Raw genomic sequence first — 17,693 nt, 5'->3', positions numbered from 1 at the left:
ACAGTCCTAGCGGAGAAGCTTCCGAAGGATCGAGCGCTCCTAGGCTCCCCCTTCTCCGCTCGGAGCAGAGGTGGTACCGTCCGGAAGTCCGGGCGGAGACCGAGGCTGCGCTTCTCGCGAAAGGGCTGGCGTCGCGGGGCTGGCCACTTCCGCACTTCCGCTTTCCGGCCCAGCCAGCGCCCGCGATGGTGAGAGAGCCGGGCCCCGGGCCAGGGACCCCCCGCTGATTTGCCTCAGAGCTCGGGGTCTGGGGGAGACGCGGCTTTGCAGCGGAGAGGACCGGGGCCGAGGGATGCTGCCGGGTGTGGGGGCGTGATGAGGCTGGGAGCGGGAGGGCGGGGCGGGAGCCGAAGTGAGGAAGGGGCGAGCGGGGGACGCCCTCGTAGGAAGCAGGCCTTGCGGCTCCATGGTCTGGCTTTCGCTGCAGGTAGGGAATTGGGAGGCATGGAGGACGCCGGAAGTGGGGCTGGTGGTAGCGCCTCGAAGACACGTAGTAGGCCTCATTGCCCATAGTAGGGGAGCTGGGGCAGGGAGTAGGGCCGTCTCCTCACCTACAGTAGAACTTCTCTGAATACACTGCCCTGTTCTCTCGTGCCTGCTTGACCCGCAGTTTCTCAAAGGAAGCGTCTACACTTGCTTCTCCCACTCCTCTTACCCCCCTGCTTTGCTTCTACACCACCGAAGTATTTCTTTTCTGCTGCCGCCGCCCAGACCTCTTCCTGGTCCGAGCTCAACCCGTATTAATCTTAACTGTCGTGCGTCAGCTCTGATACTATGGATCCCTCCCTTCCTGGAAATCCTCGCTTTTGATAAATGTGGGTGTTCCTGGGAGTCGAGGCTGGCTCGCCACCTCCCTCCTTACAGGTTTCCTAGTGGTACCTGTCTAGTTTCTTGGGTTTGGTGACCTTGTGTGTTCTGGTGACAGTTGAATCTGCCTTCCTCGCCCTCTCTCAAGGTTTGCCTGGATATCTTGATGACCCCTTCACATTAGACCTCCAGATCAAAGCCCGTTTTTTGTCCTAAACTTGCTTTTCTTCCTGTGTTGCTTGTCGTGGCTCTGTGTCTTCTTACCTCAGCTAGAAACCTGGATCTCCTTTTTTTCCCTAATTGAGGCCACACCTCGTGGATTTTCTGAAAGTCAACTTTATTGAGGTATTACATGAGAATGCGTTGCATCTGTAAAAGGGCAGGGGTCATGGGGCTTGCCGGCTAGAAATCATCCTTCTAGATTTATCAATTTTGACAAACACAGTCATGTCAGTACTAAATCAAGATAACAGAATGCTTCCTCAGAAAACTCCCTCAAGCCCCTCTCGTATCAGTCCTGTCTTCTCATTCCAGCAACCAGTGGTTTTTTTTTCTCCTATAGTTTTGCCTTTTCTGTATTGTCATAGAAAAGGAGTTCTTCAGTGTGTGGACCTTTTAATGTGGCTTCTTAACATAATGCATTTGAGATTCATCCATGTTGCATGTATCCGTAGTTTTTCCTTTTTATTGCTGAGTGGTGTTGCGTCAAATGGGTGACCCCTGGTTTGTTGGGAGGTGTTTTTTTATTCCATTATCCTCTACGTCTTAGGTCAGTCCAATTCTTGGGAGGACTCTGTACTTGTCCTTTCTGCCACCCCAGTCCGGGCTGTCATCAGTGCTCCTTGAATAACCCTCTCTGGTGTTTGTCTCACTTCCCTCTCCAGTCCCTTCTCTGCAGAGCCCCCATGTAACTGTAGTCGTGTAACTTCCTCCTCAGAAAGCCCCAACAGTTCCTTACACCTAAAAGAAAGGCTAAGCTCAACAGTCTGCCATTTGACATTACCCACGAATCTCTAGTCTACCATTGCAGCCTCATCTGCCGAATCTAAAATGCTCCCCGTAGGGGCACCTGGGTGGCTGTCAGTTCAGCAGCCCTTGATTTCAGGCTTGTGAGTTCAAGCCCCACGTTGGGCTCCATGCTGGGCATGAAGCCCACTTACTTAGAAAAAGTGCTATGTGTATACAGCAACACTGTACTCCTCACTGTTTCTATACTCATCACTATTTCTGGAACTCTTAATGCCCTTTTGCCTTATTCTAACCTTGTTTATGTTATTTTCCATAATACTGTTTAGAAAAGGAGTAAGATACCGCATATGTTAGGTACTGAGCAAGGTGCAAGGAAGGTAGATTTCAATAAAAGACCAGGAAGCTTAAAGTCTAGTGGAGAAGACCTCACCTTATGAAGTAAATATAAAGGATGCGTCATTGTAGATATAATAAATGCTCTGAAGGGGGAAGTCGAGAGAGGCCTCTCTAAGGCCTTCCCTGAATAAGCCAAAATCTAAGGGCTGGCATAGGTCAAGAGACAGGCGGGGGGCGCCTGCAGAGAGATAGATCAGCATGGTAAAGCCCTGAGGTGAGCAAGAACTTAGTTAATACAAGGAACTGAAGAGAGGCCAGTGTAGGTAGAAGCTGATCCCTCTACTGGGAATGTCCTTAGTCTACTTTGCCTTCTTGTAAAATCATTCTAATCCTATGTTCATCTTCACCTCCAAACCAGTTTCTTCTGGAAGTATAATTTGTCAGTCTAATTATGTCACATTTCATCCTTCTTTATATCATAGTCACCATTTCTATCTCCACTATCTAGTGGAGCCATTTAAAGGTAGAGATTGCCTTTATTTTTTATTTTTTCCCCCACCCCTAAAGGTAGAGGCGGTCTTTAAATTCTTAGCATTTAGATCCGTGCCTGGCACACAGTAGACATCTATTGTCGGCTCAGAAGACAGACTGAAGGACTGTCCTTCACCTGTACGCCTCTCGACCAGCGTTTCTCAACCTCAGCCCTGTTTGGAGTTGAATAATTCTTTTTTGTGCATTGTAGGATGCTCAGCAGTATGCCTGGGCCATCCTCGTTGCCAGTAGCTCTCCCATTCCACCCCCAGTCCTGCCAGTGAAAAATGTCCTGACATTGCTGAATGTCTCCTGGCAAGAAAAATGGTCCCCTGTTGAGAACCACTGCTCTAGACTTAGGATGAAAGGCACCTTGAAGGCCTAGTCTGTTTTGCTCACTGTGGTGTCTGAAAGCCAGGTACTGTCAGTACCGCCTGGCTCCTGTGTAGCCGCAGTGGGGGGCCGGTGGGCTCGCTGAGACCGATTCTGACCCTCCCGTGGGTGTTTTCCGACAGACTGCCACTCTCCGCCCCTACCTGAGTGCCGTGCGGGCCACGCTGCAGGCCGCCCTCTGCCTGGAGAATTTCTCCTCCCAAGTGGTGGAACGACACAACAAGCCCGAGGTGGAAGTCAGGTAGGGCAGAGAGAGGTCAGGGCGGGGGTGGCGGGTTCAGCCCCAGACGTGGCAGTTTCTGGAGGCTGCCACGGATTCGCACCCCGGTGCTGGAGGCAGCTGCCGCTCGCTTATTTTGTCTTGTGGCCAGATGAACAGCAGCTCCCCGTGCACGGTTCGGAAAACAGGGTCATTGGGTTGGCGGGACAAAGCCCGGGGGAGGAGCTCATCCGGAACCGAGATGGCTTGGCACCAGGTGTGAGTTCCCAGCGGGGCTGTTGGTGAAGGATCTCGTGTGGCAGTAGTGAACCCAGTTGAAGGAGAGGGTGGAGAATTCTGTTATCTGAGATCCCGTCTCCATCCTTCTGTAATTTAAAGATCAAGGGGTGTTTTTTCCCTGCCTCCGTGGACTCTCTCCTCCTTTATCCCAAGTATCCCGTGTTTTGGGTTATTTTCTCTTACCTGGTTTATAGTTTGTTAAATAAGTTATTCTGTTTCCCCTTAAAGTTTAGCCCGAGTCGTATCTAACTGAGATAAGCGGTGTTACCACACCACGTTGAAAGGATTTGAATTTAAACGTACTGACAGGATATCCGCATGTGTCACGTTGTTCTCCTTACCCTGTGTTTTCCACCAGGCATCTTAATTACCAGTACACACGACTGCAGGTTCAGAGGCATCAAAATGGGAACTGAGCTGAGAGGGGACTTAATGCTGAATAAGTGAATCATTGACAGTTAAAGCGAGGCCGAACTGTGTTTGCTTGTAGCTTGCCCATTTATCCCTAAGGCAGCCCCTCTCCTCTCACTCCCTAAATGGTATGTGGGTTTGCCTGTAGTTAATTGAAATGAGAGCTGTCGTTTGTAAAGCTCTTACCATGTGCCCCGCACTCTGTTAGACAATTGACCCTTTTTGATCTCTCTCAGTCCTCGCCAGTGAAATAGGAATCAGTCATTTACAGATGAGGAAATTGAGATTCCAACAGGGTAACTTGTCCAAGGAAAGTAACAGAGGAGGCTGGATGTCAAAACCTTTTCGCCCCGACTCTAGAGCCTTGCTCCTTCTGTGGGAGAACACGCTCGCTGGCCCCCATCTTGGAGCACCCCTGCTTGTGAGTCGAGTCTCCTCTTCCTTGGACTCTATGGTCTCAGATAGAGATTCCAGGACCTGCTGTGGGGTCTCCCTGAGCATTCTGTTCCTCTATAGTACAGATGCCTCTGTGACATTGTGTTTTCAGGAGTAGCAAAGAGCTCCTGTTACAACCTGTGACCATCAGCAGGAATGAGAAGGAAAAGGTTCTGATTGAGGGCTCCATCAACTCTGTCCGGGTCAGCATTGCTGTGAAACAGGTGAGCTCACCACTGAGCCCCTGCCTCCTCGGGAGGCCAGGGAGCCTCATCTAAGAGATCATTGTGCTAGGTTCAGAGTGCAAGGAGACCCAGACTCTCTCTTCTTGACCGCACCCAGGGAATGATTTGCCAAATTGAGCAGGTCAGTAGAGTAGACAGAGCAACCCTGTCTTCTAGGCCTTGTTCTGGATTAGAAGTCAGGAAACGTAGCAGCCAAGGCCGTGACCAGTTTAGTGTCACGTCAAGAATCATTTATAAGGAAGGGAGAATAAATCCATTTCAGAAAAGTAAATAGTACCGGTATCAATTTGATAGCTATAACCTCTGAAACAGAGATGTAGGATAAAGAACACAGTGTCGTTTCTTACCTTTCTCAGGTGATATTTCACAAACACCTGATATCCCTCCCACCCCCATAGTTGTTGCCATGTTTATGTTTCCCCTGGCCAGTTACTCGCTTAATGGATTTCCTTAAATTGACTTACTTTTCATTTACTTAAATTTGTTTGAAAAGGAAACTTTATGCGGTAATAGAAAATCACTTGTCAAGTAGAGGGAAGTCTAAAAAAATAAGTTCAGTGAAAGAAAAACGAAGCTGTTATTCAGACGAGACACTGTTGCCTACAGAAAGCTCTGTCCTTGGGGCCCGCTCTGTTAAAAAGGGCGATCAACAACTAGCTGCAAAATTCTTCCATGAGATACAGTGAGAATTCAGCAGAGAAAAACATTGGGGATTATTTGATGTTTATAACTATTAAAGCGGAGATCACCTAAGTTTAACTCTGGTAACCCCAGAGGGTATATATCACAGAGTTTGGAAAAGGCAGCCCTGGTGAAATGGGCAAAGGAGAGGCAGCTCTGAACGTAGGTATGACTTCTGGAAGGAGCGGATAAAAACCTCGGGTTTGCCAGAATTCCCTCCCTGGAGTGGGCGAAGGTGAGACTGGTAACGCCCTGTCACGTTGAAGAGGCTCTAACGTGATAGACATTCAGTTGGCAACCAGGTGCCCCATAGTTCAGGCAGCGCTGTTCTCCGTGCCAAACCCCACTGCTTGCAGCGGGCCCAGGGGAAACTGAGGCCAGAAGACCAGGCTACAGGTTTCTGTTGGCCCAGGATGTCACATTAAGGAGACCTATTTGTCCTTCTCTCTTACTAGGCTGATGAGATTGAGAAGATCTTATGCCATAAGTTCATGCGCTTCATGATGATGCGAGCAGAGAACTTCTTTATCCTTCGAAGGAAACCAGTGGAGGTGAGACCGTACAAGCCACATGTTCATAATACCCAAGGTTCTTCCACCAAGTCCACTGTCACTGGCCAGGGATTGTTCACAGAACCACGATTGCTTCTCCAGCTGCAGGACAACCACTGCCCGAGTGGAGAGTGGGCCTTCATTTCGGCGGGAGTGGGAGGAAGGGGGATCAGGAGCTTAAGAGAAGTTGGGTCTGCCTCGACCCTGGAAAAGGCAAAAAAATAAGAGATGCGTGGCTCATCTTCCCGGAGCCTTAACGGCAGGAAGGCCACGATGAATCAGATCCTCTCTAAGCTCTGCCACCACCTGAATCATTGCCTCTCAGGACCACAGTTGACATTGGCCCCGTTGTTGCCTGACTTTGTACTTGAGTGCTTTCCACAGACTCCCCGCCAGATCAACTTAAAACATCCCCAGTGATTGAGCAGCTACCACGCAGAGCAGCATGTACCGTCAGATGTGTTGGCCGACCTCGTCCTCATCCTGAGCTAAATCTAGATCTAGCTCCTAGATGTAGCCTCTGCGGCCACCCAGAGCAAATAAGATGGCTCCTCCACACCCACCCAGTCCCATCCTTATCCCGTAGCATCTCTTCTGTTTGATTAGATTCTTCTGTTACAAGATTTCAAGTTCCTTCACTCTCCCGTGACTCATTCTGCATGCAGCTGTCTGTACCACAGGTAGTTTTCCAGGGATGCCTGACAGACACAGAATTCTCACCCGGGGTCAGTTCCTTGGACGCAGCGTAGACACTCTAGCAGAGCTGGTGGGCTGCTGCCCGAAGGGCATGCGACTTGGGAGGAGATCGCAGCCAGTAGCAAGCGTAAAGCTCAGTGACCTTAGAGGACACAGTTAACTAAGTGCCCTGGAAAGCTAATTCTCTCATGTTTTTTCTCTTCCTCCTTCCTACTGGCTTCCTTCCCCAGGGATACGACATCAGTTTTCTGATCACCAACTTCCACACAGAGCAGATGTACAAACACAAGTTGGTGGACTTTGTGATCCACTTCATGGAGGAGATTGACAAGGAAATCAGCGAGATGAAGCTGTCGGTCAATGCTCGTGCGCGCATCGTGGCCGAGGAGTTCCTCAAGAATGTAAGTGGGAGGGCTTACTGGTGTCCCCACACAGGTGGGAGGTGCCGTGGGCTGAGAGCTTAGAATCTGGTGGTAAAGTGGTGCCAGCGGTGGGTATTTCTGAGGCCTCTAGGACCCTCTGGTGGGTGGCACATCAGCCAGGTGCCTTGGGGCTGGGGGACCTGAGGGTCATCTTTGGGAGCCGCAGGGCGTTTTCTGTATTTGAGTGCCTCCAGGACACCTCTCTCAGTCGCTCGTGGAGACTTAGACGCTCCTTTCTACAGCTCGAAATGTACACAGGCCTTTTCTGTATCTAGTTCAAACCCCAAGTGAGGCAAGTTAAATCCACATGGGAATTTTCCAAGAATATAGGGCAGTTAATCATAGTGTAATTCTACTTCTCAGACAGACTTAAATATTTTCCTTCAGTGTCTGTTTCTCACGCTTACAGTCCTCACGTTTCAGCCTGTTCTCCATTACTTTCATGGCTTTAGTCCTTCAGGTCTCTCTTCAGTTGTTTGTGTCTTCCTAACTGACTGAGAAGACTGCAGCCCTCCGAAGAGGAGGAATTGTTTACACTGATGAGCTGATGACACAGTTGCTCTAATTTAGATATTCGAGATTTCCTGCCTTTTTTTTTTGTTTCTTTTTCTAAACAGTCTTTGGTTTGTTGACATGTTCTGCTCAGAGTCAACTATGATCCCTAGATGGTAGATTTAAGTGTTTACTCCTACCAGCGCATACAGATCCAGCCCGGAAGGAGTTCAGATTCCTAAAAATGGAAATTACGCCTGCTTCCCCTGGGCCTTAATTATACTGAGGGCAGCCAGTGTACAAAGTAGCTGTACTGTGCACGCAGGGTAGCGTGCTTGTTCAGATCACACAGGCTGTGGAGTCCCACCACCTTTGTGTGAGTCTCGCTTTGCTGCCTGCTCGGGCGTGTTCCTGGACCTCTCAACAAAGCCCCAGTTTCCTCGGCTGAGAAATGAGACCGTTAACATGTACCTCTCAGGATGGTTGAGCATTAAATGAGAAAATGTATACAGAGCAGATCACCTGGTAACTAGTAAGCTTTTCAGGTACTGTTGCACCAGAGTTTTATGGCCAAGGCACCACGAAGCCTCTAGATTCAACTACGAAAGAAAATAATTCTTGTCCCGATTTATTATTTGGCTCATTCCTTCAAGAGTCATTTAATTATGAAAACTGCATTTTCATTGTTTAATCCCTGAAACCTTTTTTGAGTCAGGTGTCCCCCCTATTTTATAGATGAGTAAACCGGGCTTTGGAAGTCAGATCACCTACCCAGGACCCTCAGCTAGTAAGACGAGGAACCGGGACTTGCAGCTTGCTTTTCAGATTGAAAAATCAAAGATAGCACCGTGACACTTGGCAGGGGTCACATACTCAAGTGCATGCAGGGGTGAGGCAGGTGATGCACGCGAGTGAAGTGGGCTGCTGGGAACCTGGTAAGCATGTGCCTCGTCTCAAGAGGATCACTACCACGGAGCTCCTGCCCATTATGGTTCCATCTTCTGGCTTTTCAAAAGAATCCCCAAGTCTGGATTCATATGCAACACCTTGGATATTTTCAAGGTTGTAAATCGCTCATATCTTTTTAAAAATACTTTATGGGCCAGACATTGCTCATTATTGGGCTGGGTTCAGTTTGTGGGCTGTTGGTCCACCGCTTCTGGTCTGTAAAATGTCCAGGGCCGTTCTGGGCACCATTAGGGATACTTGAGGTCAGAAAACATTTCAAGGGCCCGTTATGGTTGGAGATCCACCCAGAGCTTGACACAAAGTACCAGATCCTGGGTCCCTCTGCTCTTGGCTCTCTCCATGCTCACGCACTTGCATGTAGGCCCCTCATCTCTAAAGAAGGCAACTTCAGTTCACCAAGCAAGGCGTAGCAACAGCTCTGTAGCAGCCTCCATGACAGGGCTAAGGGGAGCTGGGGAAAAGCCCACCTCGCCCTTAATTTCTCTGCCTTGTTCAGTGTTGGGTTTAAGGCTAGTGCCCTGAAGGTCACTGCTGAAGGCTGGCTGAATTAGAAAGCGCACGCCCCCAAGGTGTCCTGGGACCCAACCCTTTCGCTCAGAAATCTGAGCGTAGTGGCATCTCTCAGATCGGCGCACCTCCCCAGAGCAGGCCTGCCCAGATACGTGCTGTAATAACCACCATTCGCTGCCTCTTGGTTCTCTTGACAGTTTTAAACCATCTGACTGGATCTTGAGGCCTTCCCCCTCAGACTCCCCCGTGTCTCTGCAAAGGCATCCTGGAGATACTCCCTAGAGCGGCGGCGGCGGCGGCAGCAGCAAGCAGCGGCGGCAGAGCGGGGGAGCTGGGTCTGGGTGGGCACGAGATGCGGGAGGTGGGTGGTGTGCTTGCTAGCTGGGCAACAAAGCAGCAGTGGACCTGCCCCAAGGCCACAGGTGCCTGGTCAGGCTGGCTTCTGATGTTCAGTCCCCTGGGCTGGGACAGATTTTTTTTAACGTCTTGAAACTTAAATTCTGTGCTTGTAGGAGACTGAAACCTTTTTGTCTTTTTTTTTTTTTTTTTTCCTTTTTTCTTTTTTAAACAAACAACCTCCACCTCCAGTGGCTGTGACTGGTCCCAGTGATTGTACCATATTGGTCGCTGTGGGTCTGGGCGGGCCTGGAGCCAGAAGGCGACTATTGTCCCCCTTCCCTGATTACCCCCTCGCCAAGCCCCAGGTGGGGAGGGAGGGAGGGGAGGAGGAAGGTTTCATACTCCAGTTCCTTTCTCTTGCTCTCTCATTCCTGAGCCTCCTTGGGCCCAGTAGAAGTTGTGGGGACCCTCTGCCAGCTTCCTGAGCTCTACCTGAAGATGGCCACCCCGCACTGGTTGAGGACAAGGGCTGAACTGGTGGCCATCAGCCATGTCTAGGAGCTGGGCCCTAAAAGCCAGGTACCTCTGGCCACAGGGGCCACTTTGTGCCCTCCCAGTTGAGAGGGGCCACTGTTGCGCCTTGTCTGTCAGTGCAGTGCCTGTGCTACAGGTGGAGGGGGGAGTCCCCCAGAGCTTCCTGAGCTGGGGCGCTCCCGCCTGCTCTGGCTCCTCTGCTCCCACGCTCGCTGTACCTTTTCTTATTCTGGTGAATCCTCCCTGCTCCCCTGATTAAAGTCTCTTCTTGCCCCTTTGGGGCTGCATGAGGTCTGTGCACTGTGTGTATGAAAGGAGGGGAGGTGGGGCTTTTTTTTCCCAAGACCACATAGCTAGTAGTTGGGCCCGGGGGTCCCCATCAGAGGTAGTCTCCTGATTGGTTTCTGACGTTCTCTGTGTCAAGGGCCCCGACCCAGACCCTGTTATATAGTCCAAGCACCATTCATTTCTGAAACCACTCTCTGCCTATATAGAGCTTTGGTCCTTTTCATATAAAGAGCTCAGTTGGGCTAAAAGGTAACCTCAGAGAGACAATAATTCTATGTTATGACTAAGGAAACCGGTTTCTTGCGATGTAGCAGCTTGCCCAAATCTCCCAGCTAGTGAGCAAGAGGGTAGAGTTCAAAACCAAGGCTTCTGCCTCTATCTGTAATCGCTAGCCACATGTGGCTGTTTAACTTATTACAGTTAAATAACGCTTAAAATTCACTAACTCAGTCCCACCAGAGACATTTCAGGTGCTCAGTAACTACCAATGATTACTTCCTACCATGTCAGAGAGTATGTGTGTGACATTTCCATTATCGGAGAAAGTTCTGTCGGACAGCACTAGACTTTGGTGACTCCTTGAAGTTAAAAAACAACAAACACTGTGTTTGAGTCTTGACTCTCAAGACTGAATTTGTACGTTACTTATATTTATTCTGTGCTTCAGTTTCTTAATCTATAAAGTGGAGATAATGTAAACAATCCGGTAAAGTACCTGCCACATAGGCACTGAATAAACGACAGCTGATCTTTCCACCAGCCTAGTATCTAAACTGGTAATTTTCATTCTGCTAGGCATGGGGGGGGGGGGGGGGAGAGGGGAAGGCCTTATTCCTGTCTTGGAGAGATTGGGGGGTGGGCGGTGAAAGCGTAAGCGTGTAAATCGGCGTACTGAAGTGTTTTCATATTCATGAACTGAAATCTGGAGGTGGGTATTGGGAAAATTTTCGAAGGGTTAGCCTTTGAGCTGAGCTTTCCAAAGAGTTTTCTTCCAGATCACCAAAGAAGTCTCTCGAGGTAAAGTTAAAGGGAAGAGGGTTAGGGGTGGGAGCAACCCGGACAGCTGTCATCCCTTTTATGACATTCCCTCTGTGACCTCCTCCTGCTGCCGACAGAATTAGGTGTGCCCTCCTCTGGGGCACACGGCTGTGTTCTGGCTTTGCAGTGTTACAGGTGTTCACGGTGAAGCTGGATGTTCCCTAGAGAATGGCAGCTGCTCACAGAACCCTCACAGGACAGCATTGCCTAGGTGAGCCAGCCATTTGTCACAGATCCATCTCCCAGGGTCTGGAGCCCCTAAAGCCAGATTTGAGGCTGAGGAGAAAGAACAGACCAGATGGTTGCCAATCAGCCCGCCCCCTTCTGGGGTGGGGGGGGGCTTCCTTTCGGGAAGCCCAGCCTCCAAACAAGAAGGGTTGGGAAGAGTGATCTCAGGTTGAGGTGGCCTGGACAGTGAGGCTGAGGACCCACCTTCACTGTACTGGCGGATTTACCCTGTAATTAAAGCTGGGTTCTTGGACCAGAGTACTCTTACTCGGACTCCGCTTAAATGGGCATTGCTGGAGTTCGTACCTCAAATTGCTCCTTTGGTACTTCTATGACTCATAGGTAGCCCGTCTGAGTGATAATGTGTACTTACGTTAAATAAAAGTGGGGTTTTGGAGTCTGACCTGAGTTCCGGTGCTGGCTCTGCTGTGTGATTTTAGGCGAATTAACATTTTGGAGCCTTATTTGTGTCAGCTGTGACTTTGGAAGATCATACTTTGCCACTACCTCCAAAAAGGTTCCTGAGAGTCTTTGCAGTGTTGAGGGCTGTGGCTGCTACATTTTTTCTGTGATTGACTCCATGATCTGTATTCCTGTTTCTGAGTTATTGGTGGTGTGGGGCTGGGCAGGGGGTTGGGGGTGGAGATAGTGCTGCACTCTGTACTCTCTCATTGTTTTCATCCACATACTGCCCTGGCTTTCAGATCAGTCCCCAAGAACCTTACCCTGGGCCCATCCACCTCGCCCGGCAGATCTGATCCAGCTTCACCAGGCTCCAGCCACACTGGCTGCCTTTTAGTTCCTGGGGAAGGTTCTTCCCCTCCTCAGGGCACTTGCTGAGACTTTCCTCTCCCTGGAATACTATTCCTCCTCTCTTCCCTAGCCAATTCCTGACCTCTTTTGCGTTGTGTAGGCTTCAGCTTAAGTGTCACCTCTTCAGAGAGGACATCTTTGCCTTGTCTAAACTTTATCCCCTTCCTGGTTTCAGTTTACTGCTTGTTCATTGCCCTTTTCACACCTACAGCAGTTTTATTTCTTTGTTGCTTGCTATTTTGTTTTCCCTCCACTGGGCTGTAAGCTCCGTGGGGTCAGGGATCACCTCTAGCTTGTTCTTCCAGTCTCCAGCACTTGGACTGCTGCCTGCCTAGCACGGTGGCCCTCTATAAATACCGTGGAATGACTCAAGCCACAGGAACCATGGCACTGAAATTAACTGGCAGTGCCAGTGCTCTGCGCTTCCACCCTCGGTGAGGTCCGGATTTCAGCCCGCTGGAGGGAGTCCCCGAACCCACTACCCGAGCCCTGATTGTGCCCTGGGAATGGTTTCCAGGGCGACAGCAAACAGAGGGCGGGGCCTCGGAACTGAGGGCTCCGCTCCAGCCTCCGCCGGGCCCTCCCCCGAGAAGAGGCGGCGCACAGAGGGGAGGCGGGTTCTCGCGCGCGGTGAGGGGCGCATGCAGGGCCCCGGCGCCGCGCTGCTTCCGAGTGCCGGGGCGCTGGGGGCCGCGCGCCGGGCTTCTGCCGCCTGGTTCCGCCAGGAGGGCGGCCGGGCGCGCAGCTGGCCGCGGAAGCCGCAGCCCGCCGAGTCACGCACCAGAACCCCCGCCCCATGGCCCCGTGCGCCCCACACCGAGTCCCAGCCTCCCGAGGAGCGGCCGGGGCCCGGGCCCGCCTCCGCCCGGCCCGACGGGGGTCGCGCCCGCGGCAAACGCGGGCCCTGCAGCCCCGCCTCTGCGCGCTGCCGCAGCCGCGCCTTTGCATTGCCGGCCTACGGCGTCCACGCGCAGAGCGCCGCGGATCTCCGCCGTTTCAGGTCCCCGCACACCTCGGCCCTGGATGATGCCCAGTCGCAGGAGGATGAGGCCCGTTGCGGCCCGCCCATCCTGGTCGGAGGTGGTGGCGAGGACGAGACGACTTGGGGTGGAGGGAACGAGGGGGTCTGGAGCAGTGCGGAGTGTGGGCATCCGGATGAAGGGTGGAGAAAGGGGCGTGGGCGTCGGAGGCCCGGAGAGACGCTCCCAGCCCGCCCCAGCCCTACTCCGCATCTTTCTGCAGGTTCCCTTGTCCTCTGGCGAGGATTCTCCAAGACGTCTCACCACATGGGCCGGCTCAGAAACGCCAGGATCCACGTGGAGAGAGCTGTCAAGGTCGGAGGGGGTTGGGAGGGGGCTTCTAGAAAGGGCCCTGAGAATGGCTTAACCAAAAACCTCAATCCCACAGCCGTCTTAAAATCGTCGCAGTCCTTCAGTAGCCCTAGTTTGCGGAACTAACTTCCCTACCTGGGATTCACTACTCAGCTCCTACCACGCTGGTTTCTAGCCTTTTCCCGCTCCCATCGGGAACCCCTCTAGTCAAGGTCACTCTGACCTCCAAGGAGCCAAATCCAGCAGCCCCTTTTCTGTCTTCATCTTGGTCTGGTATCTTGTGTGTGTCTACGCCGCTGCCCCGCATACCGTTCCCCCTTGGCTGTCTGCACACCCCTAGTTTTCCTTTCTCCCTCCCTGGCTGCTCATTTTCAGCCTTTGACGGCTCTGAAAGGCTTTCTTGGTTCCTTGGATCTCTCTCCACACCCGTCTTCTTGGCTGTGAGTGCGGTCAGCGCGCTGTGCCCTTTGCATGCCCTTTCCAGCCAGCCTCTCTTCTGACTCCACACTCCTTAGATCCGTGCCCCTTCTTTTTTTTTTTTTTTTTTTTAATGTTTTATTTATTTCTAGGAGAGAGAGAGAGACAGCGTGAGCAGGGGAGGGTCAGAGAGAGAGGGAGTCACAGACTGAAACAGGCTCCAGGCTCTGAGCTGGCAGTCAGCACAGGGCCCGACGCGGGGCTCGAACCCACGAACCGTGAGATCATGACCTAAGCGAAAGTCGGACGCTTAACCGACTAAGCCACCCAGGCGCCCCATCCGTGCCCCTTCTTGGCATCTCCATCCAGAGACAACTCAGAAGCACCCATGTCCCCAGCCGTACTCTTGATTTTCCTGCCTAAACCTGTTGTCTTCCCTCATCTCCGGTCTTTCTGTCTCCCAGTTCTCAAGCCAGGAATGTGATCTTTCTGTTTGTTCACCCAGACATCTAGATAACCGTGTTTTGTTCTTGCTTTTGTTTTCAAGTAAACTCTACGCCCAGCATGGGGCTGGACCTCACGACCCTCAAGTCAAGAGTTGAGTGCTGTACTGCCCGAGCCAGCCAGGCACCCTGCTCACCTACTACACATCTAACCCCATCAGCAAAACTAGTCATGTCTATTTCCAAACCGAGTCTCCACTCTGTCACCTTCTCCACATCTCTACCCTTGTTCTAGAAATGCTATTGTGATTTTTCTCCTGCCCAAACCACAACAGCCTTCTAACAGTCTCCGTGGTCCCCCCCATCCCATCCCCGCATCTGTTCTCCGTGTAGCAGCAAGCCGAACTTATAAAGCCTCCAAGCATGTCACACTCTCAATGTGCCTTTGTCGCTTCATGCTACCCTCAATATAAAATTCAAGTCCGTTCAAGGCCTGCAGACCTATCTCAGTCTACCTGAAAGTACCACTGCCTGCCTCCTTAGGAGCTCTGCCCTCATTTTCCACACCCCCTTCTCCCTGGCTTCCTTCCAGTTTCTTCCGACCTCTCTTCAGCCTCAGGACCTTTGCACATGCTTTTCCCTCTGCCTGAACTGCTGTTTGCCCAGTTCTGTACACGCCTTCTCACCGTTCCCATGTTTGTATTTCTAGTCTCTCTGGGTCTCCATTGAGTATCCAGTTTTGGGAGGCAGCCAGCCTGGATTTAAATGCTTTTGCACTAATTACCGTGTGCCCACACTGTTCAACCTCTCTATGCCTCTGTTTCATAACCACTTAAGTGGGGATGATAGCATCTATTAAAAAAGACATGTTGTTATTAATAATACACATAAGCTAAGCAGAGCATGGTAGGTGCTCAATAATTGTTAGCATTTACCATCATCATTATTACTATGCATACTTATTTCTCTGGTTTTTTTTTTTTATTTTACAAATAGTTTATTGTCAAATTGGTTTCCATAAAGCTCCCAGTGCTCATCCCCACAAGTGCCCTCCTCCATGCCCATCTCCCCCTCTCTATTTGTTTATAATGTATCTCCCCGATTAGAACATAAACATTTCCTGAAGGCAGAAACCAGAACTGTCTGGCTCACCACTGTATCCCGTAGGTGTGGCACTGGGATGACACTTACTGAATAAGTATCCTTCTCTCAACTTACAGCAGAAGAAGATCTTTATGATCCAAGGCCGCTACCCAGTGATACGGTGCCTCTTGCGCCGGAGAGGCTGGGTGGAGAAGAAGATGGTCCATCACTCGGGCACCACCCTGCCGCCACCCCAGAAGGATCTGGATAGCTCAGTAATGGGTGACAGTGACACCACTGAGGATGGTGAGCTGTTCCCTCCCTTCCCACTGGCTGCCCCCCCCCCCCCAAGTCCCTTTCCTTTGATTCCTCTGTCCCGGGGTTGAGACTCTGGTGTAGGCCTGTGGGGCAGGGACGGGGACCTCACCAGGCCTGGGCTCTGCATCCACAGAGGATGAAGACAAACACGAGGCGTTTCGACCACCACAGCTGTTTGACTTTGCTGATTTAATGGAATTTGATGACCTAGATGGGACACATGCTCTGATGGTGAGGTCCCCCGGGGGCTGGCAGGGAGGGGCTAGAGGGAGAGCAGTAGAGGCCTGCTGGGTTACCTCAGAGAAGTCCTTTCCTTCTCTGGGCTTCGGTTTCCCCATCTGTAGTAAAAACTGCTTCGGTAAAGCCTGGATGGGCCAGGAGAGCGGTGAGGGGCACAGGGGCTCAGACAAGCCTGGCCTGGGGTCAGAACCCTGCTAGGTTATATCAGAAGCCAGCAGAACCCCCACACTGGTAATTCCCCCTTCCAAATAAAACCCCCATATTTCACATCCTTTCTCTGCCCTTGGCAAGTGAAGGCTGGAAGGAAGGGCCTACAAAGCTCCAAAAGGGGCTGGTCTGATGGTGTGGAGGTGAGGGCTCCTCTGGGATGAGGTGGGGACACTTGGCTTTAAATCTTGGCATCACCACTTACTAAGCTGAACTATACCAAATTGCCGTTTTGGTATGTCCTTAGAAGTTGAACGCTGGCAATTTCATGTGGCCCAACCATGTGAGCTCCGAGATAAGTCACTTATCCTGTCTGTGCCTCAGTTCCCTCATCTGTGAAATGGGGATAACAGCAGCACCTACCTCTTGGGGTTCTGATGAACATTAAATGAGTTGGTAGGAAAACCACGTAAAAAAAAAAAAAAGAAAGAAAGAAAGAAAAGCACCTAGAACAGGCCTGACACATAATGTCATCGCCTGTTAGTAATCCTTCCTCCCAGAGTTGCGGGAAGGATGGAGGAGGTACCGTCCTGAGAGAGCCTTTATCACACACTCTGTGCCCATCAGCTTGGAGTCACTGTCCTATCACTGAGCAAGTCACTGATAGCCATGGGCCAAAACAAAGGTTGTGTAGCTCAGTCACTGCCTAGGGGCACCTGACCAAAGGAGTTCTGCAAGCCAGCCTGCTCTCTGCTCCCAAGTGTGTGCCCTGGAGGAAGAGCTGTCTCTTCTTACCTTACACAGAGATATGGGGTGTGGGCAGAGGCTGCCTTGGAAGCATACTCTTCTTCCATTCATACACGCACGCGCGCACACACACACACACACACACACACACACACACACACGCTCAGCAGAGCGAGGAGAAGTTTCTCAGGCCTTGTGTTGCCCACACCAGTCTCCCCTATTTCCTCTGCTCTCCCCAGTCCCGCATGGTTCGGAATGAGATCCCCTATTTCATCTGGACCACTCGGCGGGATGTGCTGGACTGTCGCTTCCTCTCCAAGGATCAGATGATAAACCACTATGCCCGGGCTGGCTCTTTTACCACTAAGGTGGGTTCCCCAGGGGAGCAGGCATAGCAGCTTCTAACCCATAGTCCTTGGGTGGCAACCCCACTCCCTGCTTTCCCTTGTCAGTAAGAGTTCTTAGGAGGTGGAGAGGTATAGAAGTCAGTGGGATTTGGAATCAGGGAGGGCTGGGTTCAAATCCAACCCCTGCAGCATGTCAGGCACATGTCGACATGATGACTAGAATAGACTCCAGGATCCAAACAGGATCCGGAGCCAGAAAAACACCAAGTCCAGTGACTGTAAACAAGAGACCCCTTACCAGTTAAGCAAGGAATATCTGGCTGATGGATCCTTTCGATCTCACCTGGGTTTATTAACAAGTGTTTTCACCTCTCTGAGCCTCAGTTTCCGCGTTTTTAATTTTTTATTATTTTTTTAATTTTTAAATTATTTT

General features: G+C 51.2%; 2 protein-coding genes across 15 annotated transcripts in view; both read left to right on the top strand.

Moving 5' to 3' along the window:
* Window positions 1-10,862, top strand: ARPC4 (actin related protein 2/3 complex subunit 4). 2 transcript variants are annotated; one of them, XM_039231355.1, is made up of 6 exons: window positions 1-188; window positions 3,159-3,277; window positions 4,494-4,605; window positions 5,763-5,858; window positions 6,785-6,955; window positions 9,145-10,862. In XM_039231355.1, exons 1-6 carry the CDS (start codon window positions 186-188, stop codon window positions 9,148-9,150), a joined length of 507 nt encoding a protein of 168 aa, XP_039087286.1. In that variant the 5' UTR covers window positions 1-185; the 3' UTR covers window positions 9,151-10,862. The 2 variants fall into 2 exon arrangements, with proteins under 2 accessions (XP_039087286.1, XP_039087285.1); XM_039231354.1 differs by lacking the exon at window positions 1-188 and adding an exon at window positions 371-427.
* A 109-nt stretch (window positions 10,863-10,971) lies between these two features.
* Window positions 10,972-17,693, top strand: part of TTLL3 (tubulin tyrosine ligase like 3) — a 28,036-nt gene continuing 21,314 nt past the window's right edge. For 10 of the 13 annotated variants that reach the window (XM_039231337.1, XM_039231338.1, XM_039231335.1 and 7 more), the window contains exons 1-5: window positions 10,972-11,357; window positions 13,430-13,521; window positions 15,599-15,767; window positions 15,913-16,010; window positions 17,153-17,281. In XM_039231337.1, the coding sequence (XP_039087268.1) occupies window positions 11,315-11,357; window positions 13,430-13,521; window positions 15,599-15,767; window positions 15,913-16,010; window positions 17,153-17,281 (531 nt within the window). In that variant the 5' untranslated portion in view covers window positions 10,972-11,314. Of the gene's footprint in view, window positions 11,358-13,141; window positions 13,268-13,429; window positions 13,522-15,598; window positions 15,768-15,912; window positions 16,011-17,152; window positions 17,282-17,693 lie in introns of those variants that run through there. The other 3 variants (XM_039231336.1, XM_039231343.1, XM_039231346.1) reach the window with 3 other exon arrangements.

The sequence above is a fragment of the Hyaena hyaena genome, unplaced genomic scaffold, assembly GCF_003009895.1.
Source record: "Hyaena hyaena isolate Hyena2069 unplaced genomic scaffold, ASM300989v1 scaffold_56, whole genome shotgun sequence".
Lineage (NCBI taxonomy): Eukaryota > Metazoa > Chordata > Mammalia > Carnivora > Hyaenidae > Hyaena > Hyaena hyaena.
Note: the sequence above shows the minus strand (reverse complement) of the source record. Positions and strands in the feature narration are given on the sequence as shown.

What these genes read in the sequence shown, in the direction of transcription:
- ARPC4 (XM_039231354.1), top strand. Translation starts at nt 407, where the DNA reads ATGGTCTGGCTTTCGCTGCAG. An exon ending in TGGTCTGGCTTTCGCTGCAG is followed by an intron (nt 428 to 3,158) that starts GTAGGGAATTGG and finishes GTTTTCCGACAG; the next exon opens with ACTGCCACTCTCCGCCCCTA. An exon ending in TTCGAAGGAAACCAGTGGAG is followed by an intron (nt 5,859 to 6,784) that starts GTGAGACCGTAC and finishes TTCCTTCCCCAG; the next exon opens with GGATACGACATCAGTTTTCT.